The sequence below is a fragment of the Coregonus lavaretus genome (assembly GCF_964263955.1).
Source record: "Coregonus lavaretus genome assembly, contig: HAP1_SCAFFOLD_47, whole genome shotgun sequence".
Taxonomy (NCBI): Eukaryota; Metazoa; Chordata; class Actinopteri; order Salmoniformes; family Salmonidae; genus Coregonus; species Coregonus lavaretus.
The window spans coordinates 3574265-3601893 of NW_028161510.1; the positions used below are offsets into that span (position 1 = coordinate 3574265).

Sequence of the window (27629 nt, forward strand, 5' to 3'; positions counted from 1 at the left end):
GTCGGGGATGTTAGCTAGCTAGGCTAGTGCTAACTTAACCAGCCAGCTAGCTGACCAATAACAACGTAAATATGAAAGTAAATGTGGTAACCTAGCTAGTTGTTTCCACAGAACTGTGTTTAAAACATATTGGCAATAAACAACGAAATTGTCTAAAGAGCTTGAACGTTTCGACTATGTTAGCTAGCAAGCTACCGAGGAGGCTGCAGTTGTTGAAAAAGCGTCCCGTCCACTAGATTAAACGTCACGAAAGCAGCATCACCTGAAAGATGCACATCGCCATCTATTGACTGGAGGGGGTAACGCAGTTTAGGGAAACGTTTTTTTTCTTCTCAATTTTGAATAGAATATTATAGAATAGAATACAGTATATACATATGAGATGAGTAGTGCAATATATGTAAACATTATTAAAGTGACTAGTTATTGTTACCCTTGATAAAGATGAGTAAAAAGTACTGTATAAAATAAATAAACTTTACCCAGTACCAGGATATTTTAGCCCAAAACCTGGTTGCCTCTGTCAGAGGGCTGAAACTTGGCCACAAGTGGATCTTCCAGCAAGACAGTAACCCCAAGCACACATCAAAATCCACAAAGAAATGGTTAATTGGGCACAAAATCAACATTTTTCAATGGCCATCTCAGTCTTCGGACTTGAACTCCATTGAAAACCTGTGGTTTGAATTGAAGAGGGGCAGTCCATAAGAACAGACGAAGGATATCAAGGATCTGGAAAGATTCTGTACGGGAGGAATGGTCTAAGATCCCTCCCAATGTGTTCTCCAATCTCATAAAACATTTGAGTGTTGCTCTCCTCCCAAGGGGAGAGGGCTGGAGTATTGAAAACATGGGTGGGAATAATTTAGACCCCCTACCTGTTGAGAATTACGTGTTGAACAAAATCTCTTTCTCTTAGCAGTTGTATTAGTATAAAATATAATTTCATCTTTTGTTGTTGCATACAATATACAGTAGCTCAGTATTTGAATTATTTATTTTATAGAGTCGTTTTTGCTCATCTTTATCAAGGGTGCCAATAAGTTTGTCTCTCACTGGACCTCCGTACCGCTCCTCCGTACCGCTCCTCCGTACCGCTCCTCCATACCGCTCCTCCATACTGCACCTCCGTACCGCTCCTCCATACCGCACCTCCATACCGCACCTCCGTACCGCTCCTCCATACCGCACCTCCGTACCGCACCTCCGTACCGCTCCTCCATACCGCACCTCCATACCGCTCCTCCATACCGCTCCTCCATACCGCACCTCCATACCGCTCCTCCATACCGCACCTCCATACCGCACCTCCATACCGCTCCTCCGTACCGCACCTCCGTACCGCACCTCCGTACCGCTCCTCCATACCGCACCTCCGTACCGCACCTCCGTACCGCTCCTCCATACCGCACCTCCATACCGCTCCTCCATACCGCACCTCCATACCGCTCCTCCATACCGCACCTCCATACCGCTCCTCCATACCGCTCCTCCATACCGCACCTCCATACCGCTCCTCCATACCGCTCCTCCATACCGCTCCTCCATACCGCTCCTCCATACCGCTCCTCCCACTGCTCCTCCGTACCGCACCTCCATACTGCTCCTCCATGGTGTAACAATACATCATATACAGCACCAGTCAAAAGTTTGGACACACCTACTCATTCAAAGGGTTTTTCTTTATTTTTAGAAGGCATCAACACATGCGAAATCATGTGGTAAACAAAAAAAGTGTTTTACAAATTAAAATATATTTTATATATGAGATTCTCCACCCTTTGCCTCGATGACGGCTTTGCACCCTCTCGGAACATTCACGCTGGTAGTGAATGTTTTTTCATGTCAACCACTTGTTGGTAACAGGACAACGTCGTCACATTTTCATATTCATTTAGCTTGATGAGTACTACACGAATTATCTAAATTAAAAACAAAACTACTAAATTCAAAGAGGTTTTGAAGTTTATCATTAAGAAATGCACATGCGTTTTATATATCCATTTAACCACTTACATTTTTGCAATATCCAAATCATAATAAAACACATTTAAGGGTTTATCCTTGTATCCAATCACCAAATTCATAATCAAAATAAAAATACACATTTTATGAATTGTAATCTGAATGTAGATATGACCATGTCTTGAGATGAAAAATAAAAAACAGATGTAGGCCTATTTTTGAGGAAACTTTCATATATACAATTTAGTTTTGTGTTGCACGAAACAAAAACACTAATTCTCAGTCAAAAACATAAGTCAGAACACAGCCTCTCTCTGGTCCTCTGTAGCTCAGCTGGTAGAGCACGGCGCTTGTAACGCCAAGGTAGTGGGTTCGATCCCCGGGACCACCCATACACAAAAATGTATGCACGCATGACTGTAAGTCGCTTTGGATAAAAGCGTCTGCTAAATGGCATATTATTATTATTATTATATTCTCTCATGTGATTTCAGGTCCGCTGACTGGGAAAACGTCTTTCCACACAGGGAGCAGTGGTTGGTCTTCTCCTCCTGTCTTCTCCATTTCAGGTCTGCTGAGTGCAAACTTCAACGTTGCGTTTACTGTGAACACTGAGGCTCGTTTTAAATTACAGTGGCCAAGTAGGCTACTGTGGCTATTTGATCATAATTACACTTACATTTTAGTCATTTAGCAGACGCTCTTATCCAAAGCGACGTACAGTTAGTGAGTGCATACATGTTTTTTTTTGTAGTTGTTTTTTTTTCATATGAATCCACATGTGTAATATATGTGTAATATGCCATTTAGCAGACGCTTTTATCCAAAGCGACTTACAGTCATGCGTGCATACATTTTACATATGGGTGGGGGAATCGAACCCACTACCCTGGCGTTACAAGCGCCACGCTCTACCAACTGAGCTACAAAGGACCACAGCTGTTGGGACTGATGCATGCTCAATTCTGAGGATGTTAAACCCACAAGTTAACAAAATGCAGAATTCAGTTTTTTTCATGCAGGAAAAAAATATAAAAACGCATAAGCAATATCTTGCTGCGTTTTGTAAATGTTTACCAAAATGCTTCTTATTGTAATTTCTGCATCAGACTATGTGTAGCTACTTGGTACTGTTCTTGGTGTAGCCAGCTGACTGTTCTCGGTGTAGCCAGCCTGACTGTTCTCGGTGTAGCCAGCCTGACTGTTCTCAGTGTAGCCAGCTGACTGTTCTCCAGGTGTAGCCAGCCTGACTGTTCTTGGTGTAGCCAGCTGACTGTTCTCAGTGTAGCCAGCCTGACTGTTCTCGGTGTAGCCAGCCTGACTGTTCTCGGTGTAGCCAGCCTGACTGTTCTCGGTGTAGCCAGCTGACTGTTCTCCAGGTGTAGCCAGCCTGACTGTTCTTGGTGTAGCCAGCTGACTGTTCTCAGTGTAGCCAGCCTGACTGTTCTCGGTGTAGCCAGCCTGACTGTTCTCGGTGTAGCCAGCCTGACTGTTCTCAGTGTAGCCAGCTGACTGTTCTCCAGGTGTAGCCAGCCTGACTGTTGTCGGTGTAGCCAGCCTGACTGTTGTCGGTGTAGCCAGCCTGACTGTTGTCGGTGTAGCCAGCATGACTGTTGTCGGTGTAGCCAGCCTGACTGTTGTCGGTGTAGCCAGCCTGACTGTTGTCGGTGTAGCCAGCCTGACTGTTCTCGGTGTAGCCAGCCTGATTGTTCTCCAGGTGAACGCAATATTAACTTTTAGCAAAACATTAGGACATGTAGCTGGCTACCTTCCTTTTATGATAATTATTAGAAATACGATGTCCATGTGTCGTTTTAGCAAAAAAATACCTTGCTGTTTCATTGTACGCTCATTTGCTTGTGTGGCAGCCAGCCAAATAGCTTTGCACTTCTGTTGTCATCTGATGAAAATGAAGCTATTTTCTGCCGAATGTGTTGCACCAACGTATTTTCTGGGAAGGAAAACTATAGTTGCAGGTCCCTGATCACTCTATTGAAGCAAAGAAAAATAAACACTGTTGACTTTCATTATAAAACGCGACCCCTGTCAATACACAGCTGGACTCGCCTGCTCTCAATTTCTCCGGTTGTGTTATTTACAAACAAACGCGTGACAGGCTTCAACTGTTCTGGGGAACTACGGTAAGCTTCATAATGTAAAATAATGTTGACAAGGTGACATGAAGAACGAATCTGCTTTATCTCTTAAAATCACAAGTTGACTGCAGGTATTAACTATACTTAAAAAGTAGCTACAAAAATTATAATGTACTGAAAAACTTCAAAGAAATAGTTTCAACGGTATTGAAAAACCATCCCGTGGTGGCTATTTCCAAATACCCCTGTATACAGTATATATTGTATACCGCTAAGGCTTCTCTCCAGAGTGGGTTCTCTTATGTTTGTTAAGACTCCCTAACTGGGTAAAACTCTTTCCACACTGAGAGCAGTGGTAAGGGGTCTCTCCAGTGTGTGTTCTCTCATGCCTTTTCAGGTACTTTAAACAACTAAAACTCTTTCCACACTGGGAGCAGCAGTAGGTCCTCTCCTGTCTTGTGTGTACTCTCTCATGCCCTTTGAGGGTCTGTGAATGGGTAAAACTCTTTCCACACTGGGAACATTGGAAAGGCTTTTCTCCTGTGTGTGTCCTCTCATGCTCTTTTAGGTGCCCTAACCTGGTAAAACACTTTTCACAGTAGGAGCAGTGATAAGGCTTCTCTCCTGTATGTATTCTTTCATGTATTGTCAGGGAACCTAAATGAGAAAAACAGTCTCCACACTCAGCGCAACGGTAAGGCTTCTCTCCAGAGTGTATTCTCTTATGTATGTTCAGGCTTCCTAACTGGCTAAAACTCCTTCCACATTGGGAGCAGTGGTAAGGCTTCTCTCCTGTATGTATTCTTTTATGTATCTTCAGGGACGCTAAACGAGAAAAAGCCTTTACACACAGGGAGCATTGGTAAGGGGTCTCTCCAGTGTGCGTTCTCTCATGCCTTTTCAGGTCCTTTAACCAACCAAAACGCTTTCCACACTGAGAGCAGTAGTAGTAGGTCCTCTCCTCTCCTGTGTGTATTCTCTGATGCCCTTTGAGGTTCCGTGAATGGGTAAATCTCTTTCCACACTGGGAACATTGGAAAGGCTTTTCTCCTGTGTGTGACCTCTCATGCTCTTTTAGAATCCATAACTTGGTAAAACCCTTTTCACAGTAGGAGCAGTGGTAAGGCTTCTCTCCTGTATGTATTTTCCCGTGTATTTTCAGGAACCTTAAATGGGAAAAGCCCTCTCCACACTTGGTGCAATGGTAAGGCTTCTCTGTAGAGTGCGTTCTCTTATGTATGTTCAGGGTTCCCAACTGGGTAAAACTCTTTCCACATTGGGAGCAGTGATAAGGCTTCTCTCCTGTATGTATTCTTTTGTGTCTTTTCAGGGAAGCTAAACGAGAAAATACTTTTCCACACTGGGAGCAGTGGTGTCGTCTTGCTGCTTTGGACGTCTCTGGCTCTAAATCCTCAGAGTCTGGTCTGTCTCCTGCCAAAGACAAAGATAGTTTTTAGTTTAACAGAGACTCTCCACATGATAAAAAATAACTGTCTTCCTATGAGGTTTTAAATCACAATCAGATTCTCAATAACCCAAGGCCAATTTTCACAACATTTCAACATTAAAAATAAACTTGACGCATGAATGTACCGTTTTGTACCATCAAAACTGTGACTACACGTAGAAGCCAGACAACATAGTTTACATTAAGCCTTTAAAAATTGATAGATCAATATGTTTCCAAGCAACCGGGAGAGAGTGAGCGGTCAGTTACATTACAACAGCAAACCAATCTGTGGGTAAAGCGACGCTGTGACTCAAACAACAACAAGCCACGGCTTCCCTCAGAGAAGAAGAGAAAGAACAACTCGCAAATGCGAGCAACAAACAGCTGAAGGATATCCAGGAAAACACAGCTAAAATACTCTCAATGCTCACCACAACAAACAGCTGAAGGATATCCAGGAAAACACAGCTAAAATACTCTCAATGCTCACCACAGCAAACAGCTGAAGGATATCCAGGAAAACACAGCTAAAATACTCTCAATGCTCACCACAAACAACAGCTGAAGGATATCCAGGAAAACATAGTTAAAATACTCTCAATGCTCACCACAACAAACAGCTGAAGGATATCCAGGAAAACATAGCTAAAATACTATCAATGCTCACCACAACAAACAGCTGAAGGATATCCAGGAAAACACAGCTAAAATACTCTGTGCTCACCACAACAAACAGCTGAAGGATATCCAGGAAAACAGTTAAAATACTCTCAATGCTCACCACAACAAACAGCTGAAGGATATCCAGGAAAACACAGCTAAAATACTATCAATGCTCACCACAACAAACAGCTGAAGGATATCCAGGAAAACATACCTAAAATACTCTCAATGCTCACCAGCTGAAGATATCCAGGAAAACACAGCTAAAATGCTCTCAATGCGCACCAAAATAAACAAACTGTTGCAATCTGTTGTTAAAAGGGTGGATTTGCTCGACAGTAATGTGGAATCTGTCAGATGCGTGGACAAACAAGACAACAAATTTGGCCTTCTGGAAACTTTAGAAGATGAACTGGATCAGCTAGAAAACAGATGGAGACAAAACAACAGGAGAATTTTGTCCCTACCGGAACATGAGGACAACAGAGACCTTTCCAGCTGCATGATCAAGCTGATATCGGAGGAGCTACGTGGCTGTATCACTGGAGGATCTGGAGCAATGCCATGGAATTGGAGTGAAGCAGAAAAATGCTAAATACCCTTAAATGGTCATCTTTAAGAAGTGTAATTATCAGACCAAAGTCCACATTCCGGGGGGGGGGGGGTATGGAAGGAGATCAAGGTCCAGGGCCATTTGATTTGTCCAGGACCTGTCTGCTAGGCTGAGGAACAAAACGCCAGAAATTCATTCCGATCAGACAGACACTTGAGGAAAAGGGAATCAAGTCTCAAATCCAATTCCTGGCAGTACTGTAGGTATAGATACATTTGTTCTTGCTGATAGTTGCTTCAGAGTTATTGAGTCTAAGAAGGCTATAGGATCCATCCAACTGTTGTTTTAATCTGATTTATATAAAATGTTCATAGAAGCTTTAAAAATTGTAATTAATCATTGTTGTTTCTCCTTCCACAGTGGCAGCAGTAGGTCCTCTCCTGTGTTGTTTCTAATAACCACTTTTCTATCTTTTAAAATGAGAACTGGTTTAAACTGGTTTAGCATGGATGAATTTTTTGACTGGTTTAGCATGGATTCCTTTTGTGAGAGCTGTGAGACACTTACCAGGTTTATTTGCCATTAAGGAGTATGCTTTATTTAAAATAATGTATGCCATTTAACAGACACTTATATCCAAAGCAACGTACAATCATTATCTGATTAAATTGCTTTAGAAATGGGCACAAGACAGGGATATCCCCTCTCCCCCTTCCTGTTTGCACGTAACAGGTATCAGTATTTTAAACATAAATAAACTAAATGTACTGATATACAGTACATGACCCCCTGCTAAAAATATTTTCAGAATCCTCTAAAATGTCAGGATATAAAATTAACATAGAAATAACTAAATAATGGCAATAGGAAAAATAAAGAATAACTGACGATCTACAGGCTAGATCTCCTTTAATTTATAAATATATAGACAGTTGAAGTCGGAAGTTTACATACACTTTAGCCAAATACATGTAAACTCCGATTTTTAACAATTCCTGACATTTAATCCTAGTAAAATTCCCTGTCTTAGGTCAGTTAGGATCACCACTTTATTTTAAGAATGTGAAATGTCAGAATAATAGTAGAGAGAATTATTTATTTCAGCTTTGATTTCTTTCATCACATTCCCAGTGGGTCAGAAGTTTACATACACTCAATTAGTATTTGGTAGCATTGCCTTTCAATTGTTTAACTTGGGTCAAACGTTTCGGATAGCCTTCCACAAGCTTCCCACAATAAATTGGGTGAATTTTGGCCCATTCTTCCTGACAGAGCAGGTGTAACTGAGTCAGGTTTGTAGAGCTCCTTGCTTGCACAAGCTTTTTCAGTTCTGCCCTCAAATGTTCTATAGGATTGAGGTCAGGGCTTTGTGATGGCCACTCCAATACCTTGACTTTGTTGTCCTTAAGCCATTTTGCCACAATTTTGGAAGTATGCTTGGGGTCATTGTCCATTTGGAAGACCCATTTGTGACCAAGCTTTAACTTCCTGACTGATGTCTTGAGATGTTGCTTCAATATATCCACATAATTTTCCTTCTTCATGATGCCATCTATTTTGTGATGTGCACCAGTCCCTCCTGCAGCAAAGCACCCCCACAGCATGACGCTGCCACCCCTGTGCTTCACGGTTGGGATGGTGTTCTTCGGCTTGCAAGCGTCCCCCTTTTTCCTCCAAACATAACGATGGTCATTATGGCCGAACAGTTCTATTTTTGTTTCATCAGACCAGAGGACATTTCTCCAAAAAGTACGATCTTTGTCCCCATGTGCAGTTGCAAACCATAGTCTGGCTTTTTTTATGGCGGTTTTGGAGTAGTGGCTTCTTCCTTGCTGAGTAGCCTTTCAGGTTATGTCGATATAAGACTCGTTTTATTGTGGATATAGATACTTTTGTACCCGTTTCCTCCAGCATCTTCACAAGGTCCTTTGCTGTTGTACTGGGATTGATTTGCACTTTTCGCACCAAAGTACGTTCATCTCTAGGAGACAGAACGCGTCTCCTTCCTGAGCGGTATGACGGCTGCGTGGTCCCATGGTGTTTATACTTGTGTACTATTGTTTGTACAGATGAACGTGGTACCTTCAGGCGTTTGGAAATTGCTCCCAAGGATGAACCAGACTTGTGGAGATCTACCATTTTTTTCTGAGGTCTTGGCTGATTTATTTTTATTTTCCCATGATGTCAAGCAAAGAGGCACTGAGTTTGAAGGTAGGCCTTGAAATACATCCACAGGTACACCTCCAAATGACTCAAATTATGTCAATTAGCCTATCAAGCTTCAAAAGCCGTGACATCATTTTCTGGAATTTTCCAAGCTGTTTAAAGGCACAGTCAACTTAGTGTATGTAAACTTCTGACCCACTGGAATTGTGATATAGTGAATTATAAGTGAAGTAATCTGTCTGTAAACAATTGTTGGAAAAACTACTCGTGTCATGCACAAAGTACAGTGAGGGAAAAAAGTATTTGATCCCCTGCTGATTTTGTACGTTTGCCCACTGACAAAGAAATGATCAGTCTATATTTTTAATGGTAGGTTTATTTGAACAGTGAGAGACAGAATAACAAAACAAAAATCCAGTTTAATGAGGAAAATAAGTATTTGACCCACTCTCAATCAGAAAGATTTCTGGCTCCCAGGTGTCTTTTATACAGTTAACGAGCTGAGATTAGGAGCACACTCTTAAAGCGAGTGCTCCTAATCTCAGCTTGTTACCTGTATAAAAGACACCTGTCCACAGAAGCAATCAATCAATCAGATTCCAAACTCTCCACCATGGCCAAGAACAAAGAGCTCTCCAAGGATGTCAGGGACAAGATTGTAGACCTATACAAGGCTGGAATGGGCTACAAGACCATCGCCAAGCAGCTTGGTGAGAAGGTGACAACAGTTGGTGCGATTATTCGCAAATGGAAGAAACACAAAATAACTGTCAATCTCCCTCGGCCTGGGGCTCCATGCAAGATCTCACCTCGTGGAGTTGCAATGATCATGAGAACGGTGAGGAATCAGCCCAGAACTACACGGGAGGATCTTGTCAATGATCTCAAGGCAGCTGGGACCATAGTCACCAAGAAAACAATTGGTAACACACTACGCCGTGAAGGACTGAAATCCTGCAGCGCCCGCAAGGTCCCCCTGCTCAAGATAGCACATATACAGTCCTGTCTGAAGTTTGCCAATGAACATCTGAATGATTCAGAGGAGAACTGGGTGAAAGTGTTGTGGTCAGATGAGACCAAAATCGAGCTCTTTGGCATCAACTCAACGTGTTTGGAGGAGGAGGAATGCTGCCTATGACCCCAAGAACACCATCCCCACCGTCAAACATGGAGGTGGAAACATTATGCTTTGGGGGTGTTTTTCTGCTAAGGGGACAGGACAACTTCACCGCATCAAAGGGACGATGGAGAGGGCCATGTACCGTCAAACCTTGGGTGAGAACCTCCTTCCCTAAGCCAGGGCATTGAAAATGGGTCGTGGATGGGTATTCCAGCATGACAATGACCCAAAACACATGGCCAAGGCAACAAAGGAGTGGCTCAAGAAGAAGCACATTAAGGTCCTGGAGTGACCTAGCCAGTCTCCAGACCTTAATCCTATAGAAAATCTGTGGAGGGAGCTGAAGGTTCGAGTTGCCAAATGTCAGGCTCGAAACCTTAATGACTTGGAGAAGATCTGCAAAGAGGAGTGGGACAAAATCCCTCCTGAGATGTGTGCAAAACTGGTGGCCAACTACAAGAAACGTCTGACCTCTGTGATTGCCAACAAGGGTTTTGCCACCAAGTACTAAGTCATGTTTTGCAGAGGGGTCAAATCATTATTTCCCTCATTAAAATGCAAATCAATTTATGACATTTTTTACATGCGTTTTTCTGGATTTTGTTGTTGTTATTCTGTCTCTCACTGTTCAAATAAACCTACCATTAAAATTATAGACTGATCATGTCTTTGTCAGTGGGCAAATGTACAAAATCAGCAGGGGATCAAATACTTTTTTTCATGACCCCCGTGGGGTCTCCTGGTCACGGCCGGTTGTGACACCGCCTGGGATCGAACCCGGGTCTGTAGTGGCACCTCAAGCACTGCGATGCAGTGCCTTAGACCGCTGCGCCACTCGTGAGTATCTGAGGGTGGTTTTAACCTAAAATACTTGGAATTGTATCAACTCACCACCCAAGGCTTTTACTTGCGACATATAGTTAAATGCACTAAAGAGGAACAGTGGGTACATATTGAAGATGTGCACGCTCATCCCCAGAATACTTTTACATATCAATTTTCAAAAGGATAAATCTAAGAACATTAACAACTTCACCACGGTTCAGTAGCATGTTAGCAACAATATGAGCTGATTTTACATCAGAGCAAAAACGTCACTTTTGCAGATGGATTCCCTTCTCCCTACCCCTGGTGTTGGAGCAGGCTGTATTGGGAGGAGGATGCATCAACACCTTGGAAATATGTTTGAGGTGCACTCACTCATAACACTTTATTTGAGTGATAAATTAGTGTATCGTCTTCAGGATATCTTGATCATGTGGTGTTCCTTCTAGAAGCAATCAGTTACAGTGGGGGAAAAAAAGTATTTAGTCAGCCACCAATTGTGCAAGTTTTCCCCCTTAAAAAGATGAGAGAGGCCTGTAATTTTCATCATAGGTACACGTCAACTATGACAGACAAATTGAGGGGAAAAAAATCCAGATAATCACATTGTAGGATTTTTAATGAATTTATTTGCAAATTATGGTGGAAAATAAGTACTTGGTCACCTACAAACAAGCAAGATTTCTGGCTCTCACAGACCTGTAACTTCTTCTTTAAGAGGCTCCTCTGTCCTCCACTCGTTGCCTGTATTATTGGCACCTGTTTGAACTTGTTGTCAGTATAAAAGACACCTGTCCACAACCTCAAACAGTCACACTCCAAACTCCACTATGGCCAAGACCAAAGAGCTGTCAAAGGACACCAGAAACAAAATTGTAGACCTGCACCAGGCTGGGAAGACTGAATCTGCAATAGGTAAGCAGCTTGGTTTGAAGAAATCAACTGTGGGAGCAATTATTAGGAAATGGAAGACATACAAGACCACTGATAATCTCCCTCGATCTGGGGCTCCACGCAAGATCTCACCCCGTGGGGTCAAAATGATCATAAGAACGGTGAGCAAAAATCCCAGAACCACACAGGGGGACCAAGTGAATGACCTGCAGAGAGATGGGACCAAAGTAACAAAGCCTCCATCAGTAACACACTACGCCGCCAGGGACTCAAATCCTGCAGTGCCAGACGTGTCACCCTGCTTAAGCCAGTACATGTCCAGGCCCGTCTGAAGTTTGCTAGAGTGCATTTGGATGATCCAGAAGAGGATTGGGACAATGTCATATGGTCAGATGAAACCAAAATAGAACTTTTTGGTAAAAACTCAACTCGTCGTGTTTGGAGGACAAAGAATGCTGATTTGCATCCAAAGAACACCATACCTACTGTGAAGCATGGGGGTGGAAACATCATGCTTTGGGGCTGTTTTTCTGCAAAGGGACCAGGACGACTGATCTGTGTAAAGGAAAGAATGAATGGGGCCATGTATCGTGAGATTTTGAGTGAAAACCTCCTTCCATCAGCAAGGGCATTGAAGATGAAACGTGGCTGGGTCTTTCAGCATGACAATGATCCCAAACACACCGCCCGGGCAACGAAGGAGTGGCTTCGTAAGAAGCATTTCAAGGTCCTGGAGTGGCCTAGCCAGTCTCCAGATCTCAACCCCATAGAAAATCTTTGAAGGGAGTTGAAAGTCCGTGTTGCCCAGTGACAGCCCCAAAACATCACTGCTCTAGAGGAGATCTGCATGGAGGAATGGGCCAAAATACCAGCAACAGTGTGTGAAAACCTTGAAGACTTACAGAAAACGTTTGACCTGTGTCATTGCCAACAAAGGGTATATAACAAAGTATTGAGCAACTTTTGTTAGACCAAATACTTATTTTCCACCATAATTTGCAAATAAATTCATGTACCTATGATGAAAATTACAGGCCTCTCTCATCTTTTTAAGTGGAGAACTTGCAGAATTGGTGGCTGACTAAATACTTTTTTCCCCCACTGTATGTGGACACCTGCTCATAGTAGTAGTAGTAGTAGTAGTAGTAGTAGTAGTAGTAGCTACACTACATGACCAACAGTATGTGGACACCTGCTAGTAGTAGTAGTAGTAGTAGTAGTAGCTACACTACATGACCAAAAGTATGTGGACACCTGCTAGTAGTAGTAGTAGTAGCTACACTACATGACCAACAGTATGTGGACACCTGCTAGTAGTAGTAGTAGCTACACTACATGACCAACAGTATGTGGACACCTGCTAGTAGTAGTAGTAGTAGTAGTAGTAGTAGTAGCTACACTACATGACCAACAGTATGTGGACACCTGCTAGTAGTAGTAGTAGTAGTAGTAGTAGTAGTAGTAGTAGTAGCTACACTACATGACCAACAGTATGTGGACACCTGCTAGTAGTAGTAGTAGTAGTAGTAGTAGTAGTAGTAGCTACACTACATGACCAACAGTATGTGGACACCTGTTAGTAGTAGTAGTAGCTACACTACATGACCAACAGGATGTGGACACCTGCTAGTAGTAGTAGTAGTAGTAGTAGTAGTAGCTACACTACATGACCAACAGTATGTGGACACCTGCTAGTAGTAGTAGTAGCTACACTACATGACCCGACACCTGCTAGTAGTAGTAGTAGTAGTAGTAGCTACACTACATGACCAACAGTATGTGGACACCTGCTAGTAGTAGTAGTAGCTACACTACATGACCAACAGGATGTGGACACCTGCTAGTAGTAGTAGTAGTAGTAGTAGTAGCTACACTACATGGCCAACAGTATGTGGACACCTGCTAGTAGTATTAGTAGCTACACTACATGACACGACACCTGCTAGTAGTAGTAGTAGTAGCTACACTACATGACCAACAGTATGTGGACACCTGCTAGTAGTAGTAGTAGTAGTAGTAGTAGTAGTAGTAGCTACACTACATGACCAACAGTATGTGGACACCTGCTAGTAGTAGTAGTAGTAGCTACACTACATGACCAACAGTATGTGGACACCTGCTAGTAGTAGTAGTAGTAGTAGTAGTAGTAGTAGTAGTAGTAGCTACACTACATGACCAACAGTATGTGGACACCTGCTAGTAGTAGTAGTAGTAGCTACACTACATGACCAACAGTATGTGGACACCTGCTAGTAGTAGTAGCTACACTACATGACCAACAGGATGTGGACACCTGCTAGTAGTAGTAGTAGCTACACTACATGACCAACAGTATGTGGACACCTGCTAGTAGTAGTAGCTACACTACATGACCAACAGTATGTGGACACCTGCTAGTAGTAGTAGTAGCTACACTACATGACCAACAGTATGTGGACACCTGCTAGTAGTAGTAGTAGCTACACTACATGACCAACAGTATGTGGACACCTGCTAGTAGTAGTAGTAGCTACACTACATGACCAACAGTATGTGGACACCTGCTAGTAGTAGTAGTAGTAGCTACACTACATGACCAACAATATGTGGACACCTGCTAGTAGTAGTAGTAGTAGTAGTAGCTACACTACATGACCAACAGTATGTGGACACCTGCTAGTAGTAGTAGCTACACTACATGACCAACAGTATGTGGACACCTGCTAGTAGTAGTAGTAGTAGCTACACTACATGACCAACAGTATGTGGACACCTGCTAGTAGTAGCAGTAGCTACACTACATGACCAACAGTATGTGGACACCTGCTAGTAGTAGTAGTAGTAGTAGTAGTAGTAGTAGTAGTAGTAGTAGTAGTAGTAGTAGTAGTAGTAGTAGGACCAGAAGTATGTGGACACCTGCTCGTCCAACATCTCACTCCAAAATCATGGGCATTAATATGGAGTTGATCCCCCCTTTGCTGCTATAACAGCCTCCATTCTTCTGGGAAGGCTTTCCACTAGATGTTGGACTTGCTTCCTTTCAGCCACAAGAGCATTAGTGAGGTCGGGGCACTGATGTTGGGCGATTAGGCCTGGCTCGCAGTCACCGTTCCAATTCATCCCAAAGGTGTTCGATGGGGTTGAGGTCAGGGCTCTGTGCAGGCCAGTCAAGTTCTTCTACACCGATCTCGTCAAACCATTTCTGTATGGACCTAGATTTGTGCACGGGGGCGTTGTCATGCTGAAACAGGAAAAGGCCTTCCCAAAATTGTTGCCACAAAGTTGGAAGCACAAAATGTATAGAATGTCGTTGTATGCTGCAGCGTTTACACCACTCCAGCCGACGCTTGGCATTGCACATGGTGACCTTAGGCTTGTGTGTGCGGCTGCTCGGCCGTGGAAACCCCATTTCATGAAGATCCCGACGAACAGCTCGTGCTGACGTTGCTTCAAGAGGCAGTTTTGAACCCGGTAGTGAGTGTTGCAACCGAGGACCGAGGATTTTCACTCGCTACGCGCTTCAGCGGGTCGCGTTCTGTGAGCATGTGGGGCCTACTACTTCGCGGCTGAGCCGTTGTTGCTCCGAGACGTTTCCACTTCACAATAACAGCACTTACAGTTGACCGGGGGCAGCTCTAGCAGGGGCAGAACTTTGACGTACTGACCTGTTGGAAAGGTGGCATCCTATGACGGTGCCACGTTGAAAGACACTGAGCTCTTCAGTACGGGCCATTCTCTACTGTCAATGTTTTGTCTATGGAGATTGCATGGCGGTGTGCTCGATTTTATACACCTGTCAGCAACAGGTGTGGCTGAAATAGCCGAATCCACTAATTTCAAGGGGTGTCCACATACTTTTGTATATATAGTGTATGTCATGACTGTAAACACATTTTGCTTTAACAATTTAACATTTGCTTAAACAGCACCCTGATAGGCTACTGCAGCCTCACTCTACCCATGACAAAGTCATTTTTTATCACGCGAAATATGAAAATAAATGATTTGGTATAATTTTTAATTATGGAAGATTGAATAAATTATGTTTCAAACGGTTTGTTTGGAATGATTTGTAGCCATCGTCTCGACTTTTTCTGTGAATTAGAGTCCATCCAACTCAATTTCCCTACCGGAAAAACGCAATTTCTGTCAAGTGTATTCGCGCAAGCAAATTCAGGAAGAAACTGAAGAGCAGATGGCTTGACCGCGTTTTGCGAGTGTCGCATCACTTGACCGCAGTCAATATTGGGCTAGGAATCCCCCTCCAGAGTAGTACAAATGATTTGCAGTATTGATGAGGGCAAGTCTGTGAGACATTTAAGTTGTGATTTTGCATGCAAATAACGTTTTGTTGTTGGCTAGCTTGTTGATGGTATACACATCTTACAGAGTAGCTTTATCAATTCCTACATTTAAAAACGACATATTTAAGCTCAGAACATCATTTAAAAAAAAAACACGCATCAGTTCAACAACTGCTCCTTCCAATACAGTAACGTTACTTACTGTTGTTAATCAGATCTTCCGTCTCCACCTCCTCCTCCTCTTCTTCCCCCTCCTCCTCCTCCTTCAACGTGACAGTTACCTCTCCCTCCTTCACTCCAAAAAAAGCCTCGTCTTTATTCTCTTCATCTTTCACTGTAACAGTCTCACCACCCTCCTCTTCTTTTGTTACTGTGACATCCTCCTCTTCCTCCTCCTCTTTCACGACAACGTTCAGCCACAGACCCTCTTTCTCCGTCCAGCAGACCTCCTCTTCTTTAGCAGGAGGAGAGTAGCTTGGCGAGCTCATGGTCGGCGATGTTAGCTAGCTAGCAAGTTAGCGACTAGACTAGTGATAGGCTAATTTATGAAGCCAGCTACCGTTACCTGACTAAACGTAAATATGACATTAAATGCCGAAACTAGTTATAAGACATTAGTATGTTTAAAATTCAGAGGCAAATATACACTGAAACAGTCTGATCAGCTTGAACGTTTCGACCATGTTGGCTAGCAAACTACCGAGGTGGCTGACTCGTCGTTTTTGAAGAAACGTTCCGTCCACTAGATTATACGTCACACTAGAAGCATCGCCTGAAAGACACACATCGCCATCTACTGACTGGAGTGGGTATCGCAGTTGAGAGAAACGTTTATTTTATTTCCAGACAAAAAGTGATATTTTTTCATTTCTTTCATTAAATAATAATAGTATTTTCAAACTAGTGCAGATTCGTAATAAGTATGAATTTAAAACCTACTTCTTTCCACATCCTACCAACCCAACAGATGTCTCTACCACAGTCAATACTAACCAATGTGGTGGGTCTTTCCACATCCTACCAACCCAACAGATGGATGGGCACCACAAACTCTGGATCCAGGGCGGTGACCCCAGGGATGAAGTCACCAGAAAACTCTGGATCCAGGGCGGTGACCCCAGGGATGAAGGTACCAGAAACTCTGGATCCAGGGCGGTGAGGCTGTTTGAAGCCTGTGTCAGGTCCGGGCTTCCCATCGCCTAGGAGTCTCCCCCCCCCCCCCTCAATAGGGGGTGTGTCCACTGAGCCATGGAGCTAATTTCAATAGGGGGTGTGTCCACTGAGCCATGGAGCTAATTAAAATAGGGGGTGTGTCCACTGAGGGGGTGCAAACATATTTTTTCCCACCACTTATTTTAGAGCTGGTCTGTTATTTCAAATCAGATCAAATCAAATGGTATTGGTCACATACACGTGTTCAACAGATCAAATCAAATCAAATTTTATTGGCCACATGCGCCGAATACAACAGGTGCAGACATTACAGTGAAATGCTTACTTACAGCCCTTAACCAACAACGCATTTATTTCTTAATAAAAAAGTAAAATAAAACAACAACAAAAAAAGTGTTGAGAAAAAAATAGCAGAAGTAAAATAAAATAACAGTAGGGAGGCTATATATACAGGGGGGTACCGGTGCAGTAATATTGTTGGTAACAACATGTGTTTAGCAGATGTTATAGCGGGTGATAACAGTAGGGAGGCTATATATACAGGGGGGTACCGGTGCAGTAATATTGTTGGTAACAACATGTGTTTAGCAGATGTTATAGCGGGTGATAACAGTAGGGAGGCTATATATACAGGGGGGTACCGGTGCAGTAATGTTATTGGTAACAACATGTGTTTAGCAGATGTTATAGCGGGTGATAACAGTAGGGAGGCTATATATATACAGGGGGGTACCGGTGCAGTAATGTTATTGGTAACAACATGTGTTTAGCAGATGTTATAGCAGGTGATAACAGTAGGGAGGCTATATATACAGGGGGGTACCGGTACAGTAATGTTATTGCGGGTGTAGTGAAATGCTTGTGCTTCTAGCTCCGACAGTGCAGTAATAGCTAACAAGTCATATCTAACAATTTCACAACATATACCCAATACACACTAAACTAGTAAGGAATGGAATTAAGAATATATAAATAAATATATGGACGAGCAATGACAGAGCGGCATGGACTAAGATACAGTAGAATAGTATAGAATACAGTATATACATATGAGATGAGTAATGCAAGATATGTAAACATTATTAAAGTGACTAAGATACCGTAGAATAGTATAGAATACAGTATATACATATGAGATGAGTAATGCAAGATATGTAAACATTATTAAAGTGACTAAGATACAGTAGAATAGTATAGAATACAGTATATACATATGAGATGAGTAATGCAAGATATGTCAACATTATTAAAGTGACTAGTGTTCCATTTATTAAAGTGGCCAGTGATTTCTAATCTATGTATATAGGCAGCAGCCTTTAATGTGCTAGTGAAGGCTATTTAACAGTCTGATGGCCTTGAGATAGAAGCTGTTTTTCAGTCTCTCGGTCCCGGCTTTGATGCACCTGTACTGACCTCGTCTTCTAGATGATAGCAGGGGAGAACAGGCAGTGGCTCGGGTGGTTGTTGTCCTTGATGATCTTTTTGGCCTTCCTGTGACATCGGGTGCTGTGGTGTCCTGGAGGGCTGGTAGTTTGCCCCCGGTGCAGGAGCCCTCACCTCCTCCCTGTAGGCTGTCTCGTCATTGTTGGTAATCAAGACTACTACTGTTGTGTGGTCTGCAAACTTGATGATTGAGTTGGAGACGTGCGTGGCCATACAGTCATGGGTGAACAGGGAGTACAGGAGGGAGCTGAGCACGCACCCTTGTGGGGCCCTAGTGTTGAGGATCAGCGAAGTGGAGGTGTTGTTTCCTACCTTCACCACCTGGGGGCGGCCCGTCAGGAAGTCCAGGACCCAGTTGCACAGGGCGGGGTTCAGACCCGGGGCGTCGAGCATAAATGATGAGCTTGGAGGGTACTATGGTGTTGAATGCTGAGCTATAGTCAATGAACAGCATTCTTACATAGGTATTCCTCTTGTCCAGATGGGATAGGGCAGTGTGCAGTGTGATGGCGATTGCATCATCTGTGGATCTATTGGGGCGGTAAGCAAATTGAAGTGGGTCTAGGGTGTCAGGTAAGGTAGAGGTGATATGATCCTTGACTAGTCTCTCAAAGCACTTCATGATGACAGAGATGAGTGCTACAGGGCGATAGTCATTTAGTTCAGTTACCTTTGCTTTCTTGGGTACAGGGATAATGGTGGCCATCTTGAAGCAAGTGGGGACAGCAGACTGGGATAGGGAGAGATTGAATATGTCCGTAAACACACCAGCCAGCTGGTCTGCACATGCTCTGAGGACGCGGCTAGGGATGCCATCTGGGCCGGCAGCCTTGCAAGGGTTAACATGCTTAAATGTCTTACTCACGTCGGCCACGGAGAAGGAGATCCCACAGTCCTTGGTAGCGGGCCGCGTCGGTGGCACTGTAATATCCTCAAAGTGGGCGAAGAAGGTGTTTAGCTTGTCCGGAAGCAAGACGTCGGTGTCCGAGACGTGGCTGGTTTTCCTTTTGTAGTCCGTGATTGTCTGAAGACCCTGTCACATATGTCTCATGTCTGAGCCGTTGAATTGCGACTCCACTTTGTCTCGATATTGATGTTTTGCCTGTTTGATTGCCTTGCGGAGGGAATAACTACACTGATTGTATTCTGCTATATTCCCAGTCACCTTGCCATGGTTAAATGTTTTCAGTTTTGCGCGAATGCTGCCATCTATCCACGGTTTCTGGTTAGGGTAGGTTTTAATAGTCACAGTGGGTACAACATCTCCTATACACTTCCTGATAAACTCAGTCACCGTATCAGTATATACGTCGATATTATTCTCTGAAGCAACCTGGAACATATCCCAGTCCGCGTGATCAAAAAAATCTTGAAGTGTGGGTTCCGATTGGTCAGACCAGCTTTGAATAGTCCTTAGCACGGGTACTTCCTGTTTGAGTTTCTGCCTAAAGGAAGGGAGGAGCAAAATGGAGTCGTGGTCAGATTTGCTGAAAGGAGGGCAGGGGAGGGCTTTGTATGCATCCCGGAAGTTGGAGTAGCAGTGGTCGAGTGTTTTAGCAGCGCGAGTACTACAGTCGATGTGTTGATTGAACTTCGGTGGCCTTTTCCTCAAATTTGCTTTGTTAAAATCTCTGCCTACAATAAATGCAGCCTCAGGATATGTGGTTTCCAGTTTGCATAAAGCCCAGTGAAGTTCTTTGAGGGCCGTCGTGGTATCGGCTTGAGGGGGGATATACACAGCCGTGACTATAACCAAAGAAAATTATCTTGAGAGATAATACAGTCGGCATTTGATTGTGAGGTATTCTAGGTCAGGTGAACAAAAGGACTTGAGTTCCTGTATGTTATCACAATTACACCATCAGTCGTTAATCATAAAACATATACCTCTGCCATTCTGCTTCCCGGAGAGTTATTTATTCCTGTTTGCGCGATGAACTGAAAACCCAACTGGCTGGACCGACTCGGACAGTATATCCAGAGAGAGACATGTTTCCGTGAAAACAGAGTATGTTACAATCCCTGACATCTCTCTGGAAAGCAACCCTCGCCCTGAGCTCGTCAACTTTATTATCCAGAGACTGAACATTAGCGAGTAATATACTCGGAAGCGGTGGGGTGGTGTGCACGCCTCCTAAGTCGGACGAAGAACGCTCCGGGTACCTCTCCTCCGGTGTTGTTTTGGGTCTGCTTCTGGAATCAGTTCAATATAGCTGGTCTGGTTATTTAGAGATGGTCTGTATTACAAATATATATCTGACCATTTTAGAGATTGCATAATTGCGTGATATGATAGAATTTTGAAAACCCGTGTTGTGGAAAATAACCTCTATACTTTATTAAAAATCAAAGGTCTTACAGAGTTTTTGTTGCATCAAGAATGACTTTATTTTTAATTCAACAAAGCCAGGTCAATCTGCAGATTGCCCCCCCCCCCCCCTCTTACTCTCTCTCTCCAGTTTATTTAGTCCCCTCTTCAGTTTCCCGCTCTTTTTATTGCTCCGCCCACTTCCTTTGTCTCTGAGGGCGGCTAAACTCGACTTTTATCATGCACATAGTACTCCAACCAATCACTCACTCCCCTGTCTTGCACACACACACACTCATGTTTAGTTTAACCATGACAAGGCCCTAAATCCTTGAAACATGCACAAACCCCCCCCTTCATTATGTTCTTCAGATAGCTTCATAGTTCATCTTGGATTGCCCATGGCAATGTCCCAATTCCAATGTCACACCTGAGCCGCCCCCACCTCCACCTTCATTCAGTTTCGTCCATTTTGCCAACCAGTATACCCAAACTATGAGAAATGTTGTATTTGAATAGATCGCTCTCTTCCTGCTCACTCCACATGGACTCATGTCACCTTCTTGAGAGAAAAGGCATAAAAGAGAAGGTAATGTATTGCTTTGATTGGATGCTGGTTCTGATCCAGGTCTGGTTCTGATCCAGGTCTGGTTCTGATACAGGTGGTGCCGGACAGGAACGTCTTCAACGCCTTTGTTTGCTCCTCTTCAGCCGGGTAGAGGGTGTTTGGTTTTTATTGAGGTTCTGGATCGAATTATCTCTGTTTTTGCATTACGACACCATCCGCAGCAACCTCGGGAAAGGACAGATCATAACAGTTCAGTTGAGTTAATTTCCAATCCAAAACGTCCCTATTAACATTGACTATATGACAATTCATTATGTTTCACCACTCATTCTTAATACACATTTCTAATACATGAACCTGCTGCCTGATAGATTTTTTCCCTGCATTCCAAAGCTATCTGTATAAATGCCACATCATTTCACAATCTCCCTTGAATTCTTCCAACTTCTATAACCCAATTGTTTTATTGTACCAATCCTATATCATTTGCTCATGGTCTATTTGACATTACTCTGGCGTTTCCCTTTTCCTTGCTCCTATTCTAACCACTAATTGCTTACCCTTCTCTCCCCATCCTGGGTAATTATACAATTGTTTATATTTAGGGTTTCCTAAATATGACAAAAGTTGTGATTGAATCATCGCACAGTCCTGGTAACTGTGAAGATTTGGATCTACTGTTAATTATTTAAACGGAGATGCGGTGCATATTAGACTATTTTCCTTATTTAATTTTTATGTAATATATTGTAATCATCTATACCAATCATTGTTTAACGGCTCCTTCCATTCCCTTTCTTCTGTATTTGGTATGGCTCTAACATATGCATGGTTTAGTGCACTTTCCCAAGGAATAACTACTCCAACAACACTTCCCCCGGGAACTCTAACACTAAGTACTACATCAAATTGTTTATCTAAGTCTTGAACTGTTATCCTTATGTCTATGATCCATCTGTCATTTTCTTTTATTATTTTAAGGTCATGTGATTTCCCCATAATCATTGTGGTGGTTCCTCCCACACCAATAACCAGTTAACCCTTGTATTTTAATAGTGATCCCTTCCTGTATTTTAGTTATGGTTCCTGCCTGTGCAGGAATATACATTCTAATCCTGTCTATATCCCTTCTATGTCTTGTTCTTCTGCTCTTTACTATTATCAGTACCCCATTCCCCTTATTCTCAGGGAACTAGTCAAGTGCAGAGAAATCAATGATGGGGATATCTGGTGCATCTTGAATGTCTGGAATATCTCAAAGATCTAGAAGGTCTTGAAAGTCTCGAAGGTCTCGAAGGTCTCGAAAGTCTCGAAGATCTGCCCCTCCGCCGAGGGATTCAGCAAGAACACGTAGCTCATCAGTAATTGCCATCCTCCCCCATCTGATTCTCGGGCAGCATCCTCAGCTCTCTCATCTCTCAGTCACCGGTTCCCTCACTCTGGTACAATGGTTTAGATGATACCAGGTCATGCTCCCCTCTATCCGTACCGCCGTTGGTGTAACCTGGACGCCGATGTATGGTCACCTTTAGCTGTTAACCTTCTCCCGTCACTAGGGTCTCCGGATCAGCCAGAGTCCCTCTCAATCTATCGACATCGGTCTGCGAAGAGTGTCCTTCTATCAGCCTACCCATAGGGAAGCTCGGAGTTACTGCTGCAAGGATACACAAGCACAGACACACACAAAAGATAACAATGCAACCCAATGGCTGGGGCCGTCTTCCTCTTCTGGGGGTTGGAACACTCCTATAGTGGGAAAACATGGATCTAAGTATCTATCTCTCCCACTTTTACCATCACATAGTCTCAGAGGGCGCAGAAAATGCTCAGATTCTCCTGCTCAGTTGGCCAGAGTTATCTTCACCCCATGAAAAGAAAATCTTAAGAACATTGTTAGGTTAGGTGAGACACAGTATGCTACTTATGTCCTCTCATCCGTCAGGAGAAGCCTTGAGATTATGAAGCGCACCTCCTTGCAGCTTGTTGTAGTCCACTCATTTCATTTCCTATACACCCTGCCTCATATCACAAAAACAAAAAAGATTTAACCTAACCCATAACACATTATTACTACTGCTCATATCCTTAATACAATTAGCATATTTTACCACAAAACCATTAAAACCATTAAAACCACTGTAAGCCCAAAACCCCAAAAAACATTAAAACAGTTAACAACTTCCCTCCTTTGGACACATCCCATCGTGATTCATGTGTTCAAAAAACAAAACAACAACAATATTGCTTGTTAAACCAAAAATAATAACTGAACTTAAAATGACAACCCTTGATGATATCTTAACCCAATTGCATTCGATAACATTATTCAAGAATATCTCTCTCCTTCAAGACTAACTCTCTCACTTCATCATTGTCCTGTTTGGAATGATATATAGGATTGATGCCAAATTATATACTTCTTCACAATTCCTTATTATAAACATGCCTCTAGGATTTACAGTGCGGGGTGATCAAGTCACACTATAAAGCCAGGACAGATTGCAGAGGTCATTGAAATCATTCAATGAATTGTGGTCCTCTGTAGCTCAGCTGGTAGAGCACGGCGCTTGTAACGCCAAGGTAGTGGGTTCGATCCCTGGGACCACCCATACACAAAAATGTATGCACGAATGACTGTAAGTCGCTTTGGATAAAAGCGTCTGCTAAATGGCATATTATATTATTATTATTATTATTATATTATTATTATTATTATATTATTATATTATTATATATTATAATTGTTCCATCCAATGGTATACTACTCATTAACAACCGTCAACACATTTCATAAATGTTGTACCCCTAATGTACAGTAAGTCTTTAGTACAGCTCTTTTCAAAATAAATCACACGTATTTACTTATCCCTCAGTAAATAAAAGCCCAAATTACATGTGTTTGCCCCCTTAAGACATACCACTTTTACCCCGTGAAAATAACCCTAAAATAAATAAAAAAATCCTATACAGCTAACATTTCATACTAAGTAGGATGTTTGTGGTTATTTGAACACCATATAGTAAAACAATAAACAAACAAAAAATAGCCAGGCCTTATTTATAGTCTCTGAAAATATTTCAAAGAAAAAAGAAAACCACTCCCCCTTTTTCCTGGAAGAAAAAGTACACATTTAGTTAGTTTCCATTTTGATATCTCTTAACCAGTCCAAACAATCTAAATTCTAAATTCCCACTCTCTATTCAACTGTGGATAGTTGTTTCCAATGTTATTTCACGCTTAAGAGTACCTGTAATTATGCCAGCTAGCTGCCTACCATTCAGCTGTTTTTCTAACCTCATTATCTGAAGCGTTAACGTTAGGTATGGGGCGGCGCACAATTGGCCCAGCGTCGTCCAGGGTAGGGGAGGGAATGGCCGGCAGGGATGTAGCTCAGTTGGTAGAGCATGGTGTTTGCAACGCCAGGGTTGTGGGTTTGATTCCCAAGGGGGGGTATACATTTTTTATTTTTTTAAATAAAAAATACTCAAACAAAATAATGTATGCACTCACTAACTGTAAGTCGCTCTGGATAAGAGCGTCTGCTAAATTACTAAAATGTAATGTAAATGTAGGTGGTTAGTAGCTACTGTACTCGAAATGTAGTTAATATTTGGAGACGCGTTCTCTCCGTTGGGACAGACGCGAACTGGCTGAATCATTTCAGTGGCTAGCTTTGCACTTAACTGGCTAACAGTAGCTACTAAGGGTAAGCTATAACCTACATTTATTTTTGTTTAGTTTTTACATACTGGTAACCAGAGTCGTTCAAGGGAATTCGGGACATGGGTGACTAGTTAACGTTAGCTTGGCTCTCTGTGTGTTCGTGCTGTGGGAGGAGGGGTTAGCTCGTTGGCAGAGAGCAATGGCTAGCTAGTATGCTAACTATTCTAGCTAACTAACTGGCTGAATAAGTTGACGACGTACTCACTCAAACTGTCAAAACTAACCCAAAACTTTACACAACGTTAGACACGGACACGAATAATCTGCATGGCGTGTTAACACACTGGTGGTTTGTTGTAACCGAGTATTGGTGCTAAACCGTGTTATTGGAGGCTGGCATGCTAGTTGGCTTTGGCGTCATAGGATTCGGTGCCCTGGACGGTTTTCACGGAAGAATACTGTACCAAGTTAGCTTCCTGAATAAACTAAGTTAGTCTATTCCTAGTGTAGTGTCTTAGAGTCTGTGATGTGCTGACCTTTGCAAAAAGTGTGTTAGAGGAAACTTAGCTCTAGGATTTTGCTGATGTTGCAAATGGTGTAACAGATGAACTTTACTCTACTTTGCTGAAACATCTGGAAAGCATTACTAAAGTTCCTGGAAAAAAGTATATGGGGAGAGATGTGAAAAAGACCAGGGATTGGATATTAGAATCACGCCATTGTCACACCCTGGTTCTGGGACTCATTATGTTGAGCCAGGGTGTGTTCATTCATTGGGTGTATTTCTATGTTGGTATTTCTGTTTTGTTCCTTTACGGTCAGTGTTACTGGGGACTTCACGAGTCGTCTATTGTTTTGGTTTTTGTGCGTTATTATAATAAAGTCAATCATGTTCGCTCAACACGCTGCGTATTGGTCTACTCCTTTTCAAGACGATCGTGACAGAAAAACCCACCATACAACGACCAAGCAGCGTGTCCAGGAACACACGCAGGAGGTGACTCTGGTGGATGTCCTCCTCGGTTGGGGGCAGATTACCGAGGAGGAGGCCGTCCGGTACCGGAGGGCTATGAAGGGGGAGACCCAGGCAGGAGAGGAGCAGCGGCGTCAGCAGTGCCATCGTCGGAAGGACGAGAGGCACCCCCAAGAATTTTTTAGGGGGGGGGGGCACACGGCATGGGCGACTGGGCAGCAGGAGGCTGCCACAGGGCATAATAGGAGACGAGGAGAGAAGGCCACCGGGTTTTGGGGGCCAGAAGGCAGGTTGGCGGAGCCTGGATGGAGAGCAGAGCCAACTCCCCGTACTCAGGCATGGCAGCATGAGACTGGGCAGGTTCCGTGGTATGCGGAGCTGCGCACTGTGCCACGAGTGGTCCGGCATAGTCCGGTACGTCCTGTGCGAGCACCCCGCACGTGTTGTGCGAAGGTGGGCATGCAGCCAGGACGGAGTGTGCCGGCTCAGCGCTCGGGGCCTCCAGTGCCTCTCCTCGGTCCCGGATATCCTGCGCCAGTATCACGTGCTGTTGTGCCAGTACGGGTACACAGCCCTGTACGTCCTGTGCTGATGCCTCACACAGAGTGTGTGAAGGTAGGCATTCAGCCAGGACGGGTTGTGGCAGCTCTTCACTCCAGGTCTCCTATCCGTCTCCATAGCCCAGTCCGGCCTGTCCCTGCTCCACGCACCAAGCCTGCGGTGTGCGTCGACAGCCCTGCCCGGCCTGTTCCTGCTCCACGCACCAAGCCTACGGTGTGCGTCGCCAGCCCTGTCCGGCCTGTCCCTGCTCCACGCACCAAGCCTACGGTGTGCGTCGTCAGCCCTGCCCGGCCTGTTCCTGCTCCACGCACCAAGCCTACGGTGTGCGTCGCCAGCCCTGTCCGGCCTGTCCCTGCTCCACGCACCAAGCCTACGGTGTGCGTCGCCAGCCCAGCCCGGCCTGTTCCTGCTCCACGCACCAAGCCTACGGTGTGCGTCGCCAGCCCAGCCCGGCCTGTTCCTGCTCCACGCACCAAGCCTACGGTGTGCGTCGACAGCCCTGCCCGGCCTGTTCCTGCTCCACGCACCAAGCCTACGGTGTGCGTCGCCAGCCCTGTCCGGCCTGTCCCTGCTCCACGCACCAAGCCTACGGTGTGCGTCGACAGCCCTGCCCGGCCTGTTCCTGCTCCACGCACCAAGCCTACGGTGTGCGTCGCCAGCCCAGTCCGGCCTGTCCCTGCTCCACGCATCAAGCCTACGGTGTGCGTCGCCAGCCCAGTCCGGCCTGTCCCTGCACCACGCACCAAGCCTACGGTGTGCATCGTCAGCCTGGGCCAGCCCGTTCCTGCCACTCGCACCAAGCCCGGGGTGCGAGTCGTCAGCCTGGTAAGACCGGTCAGCTGCTCCACAACGAAGCGTAAGCAATCCGCGCCGTCAATGTCCAGTCCAGATCCAGCCAGTGGGGTCAGACCGGACCAGGGGCGC

The 27629-nt window shown here is 44.0% G+C and overlaps 1 protein-coding gene across 1 annotated transcript in view; it reads right to left on the reverse strand.

Annotated features, from left to right (window-relative positions):
• Window positions 1-1663: 1663 nt before the first annotated feature.
• LOC311120532 (uncharacterized protein) overlaps window positions 1664-27629 on the reverse strand; it is a gene marked incomplete at its 5' end in the record, with an annotated part of 43687 nt that continues 17721 nt past the window's right edge. Inside the window, 2 exons of the mRNA XM_084195116.1 lie at window positions 1664-5492; window positions 16218-16407. Of these exons, the coding sequence (XP_084051242.1) occupies window positions 4333-5492; window positions 16218-16407 (1350 nt within the window). The 3' untranslated portion in view covers window positions 1664-4332. The remainder of the gene's footprint in view (window positions 5493-16217; window positions 16408-27629) is intronic.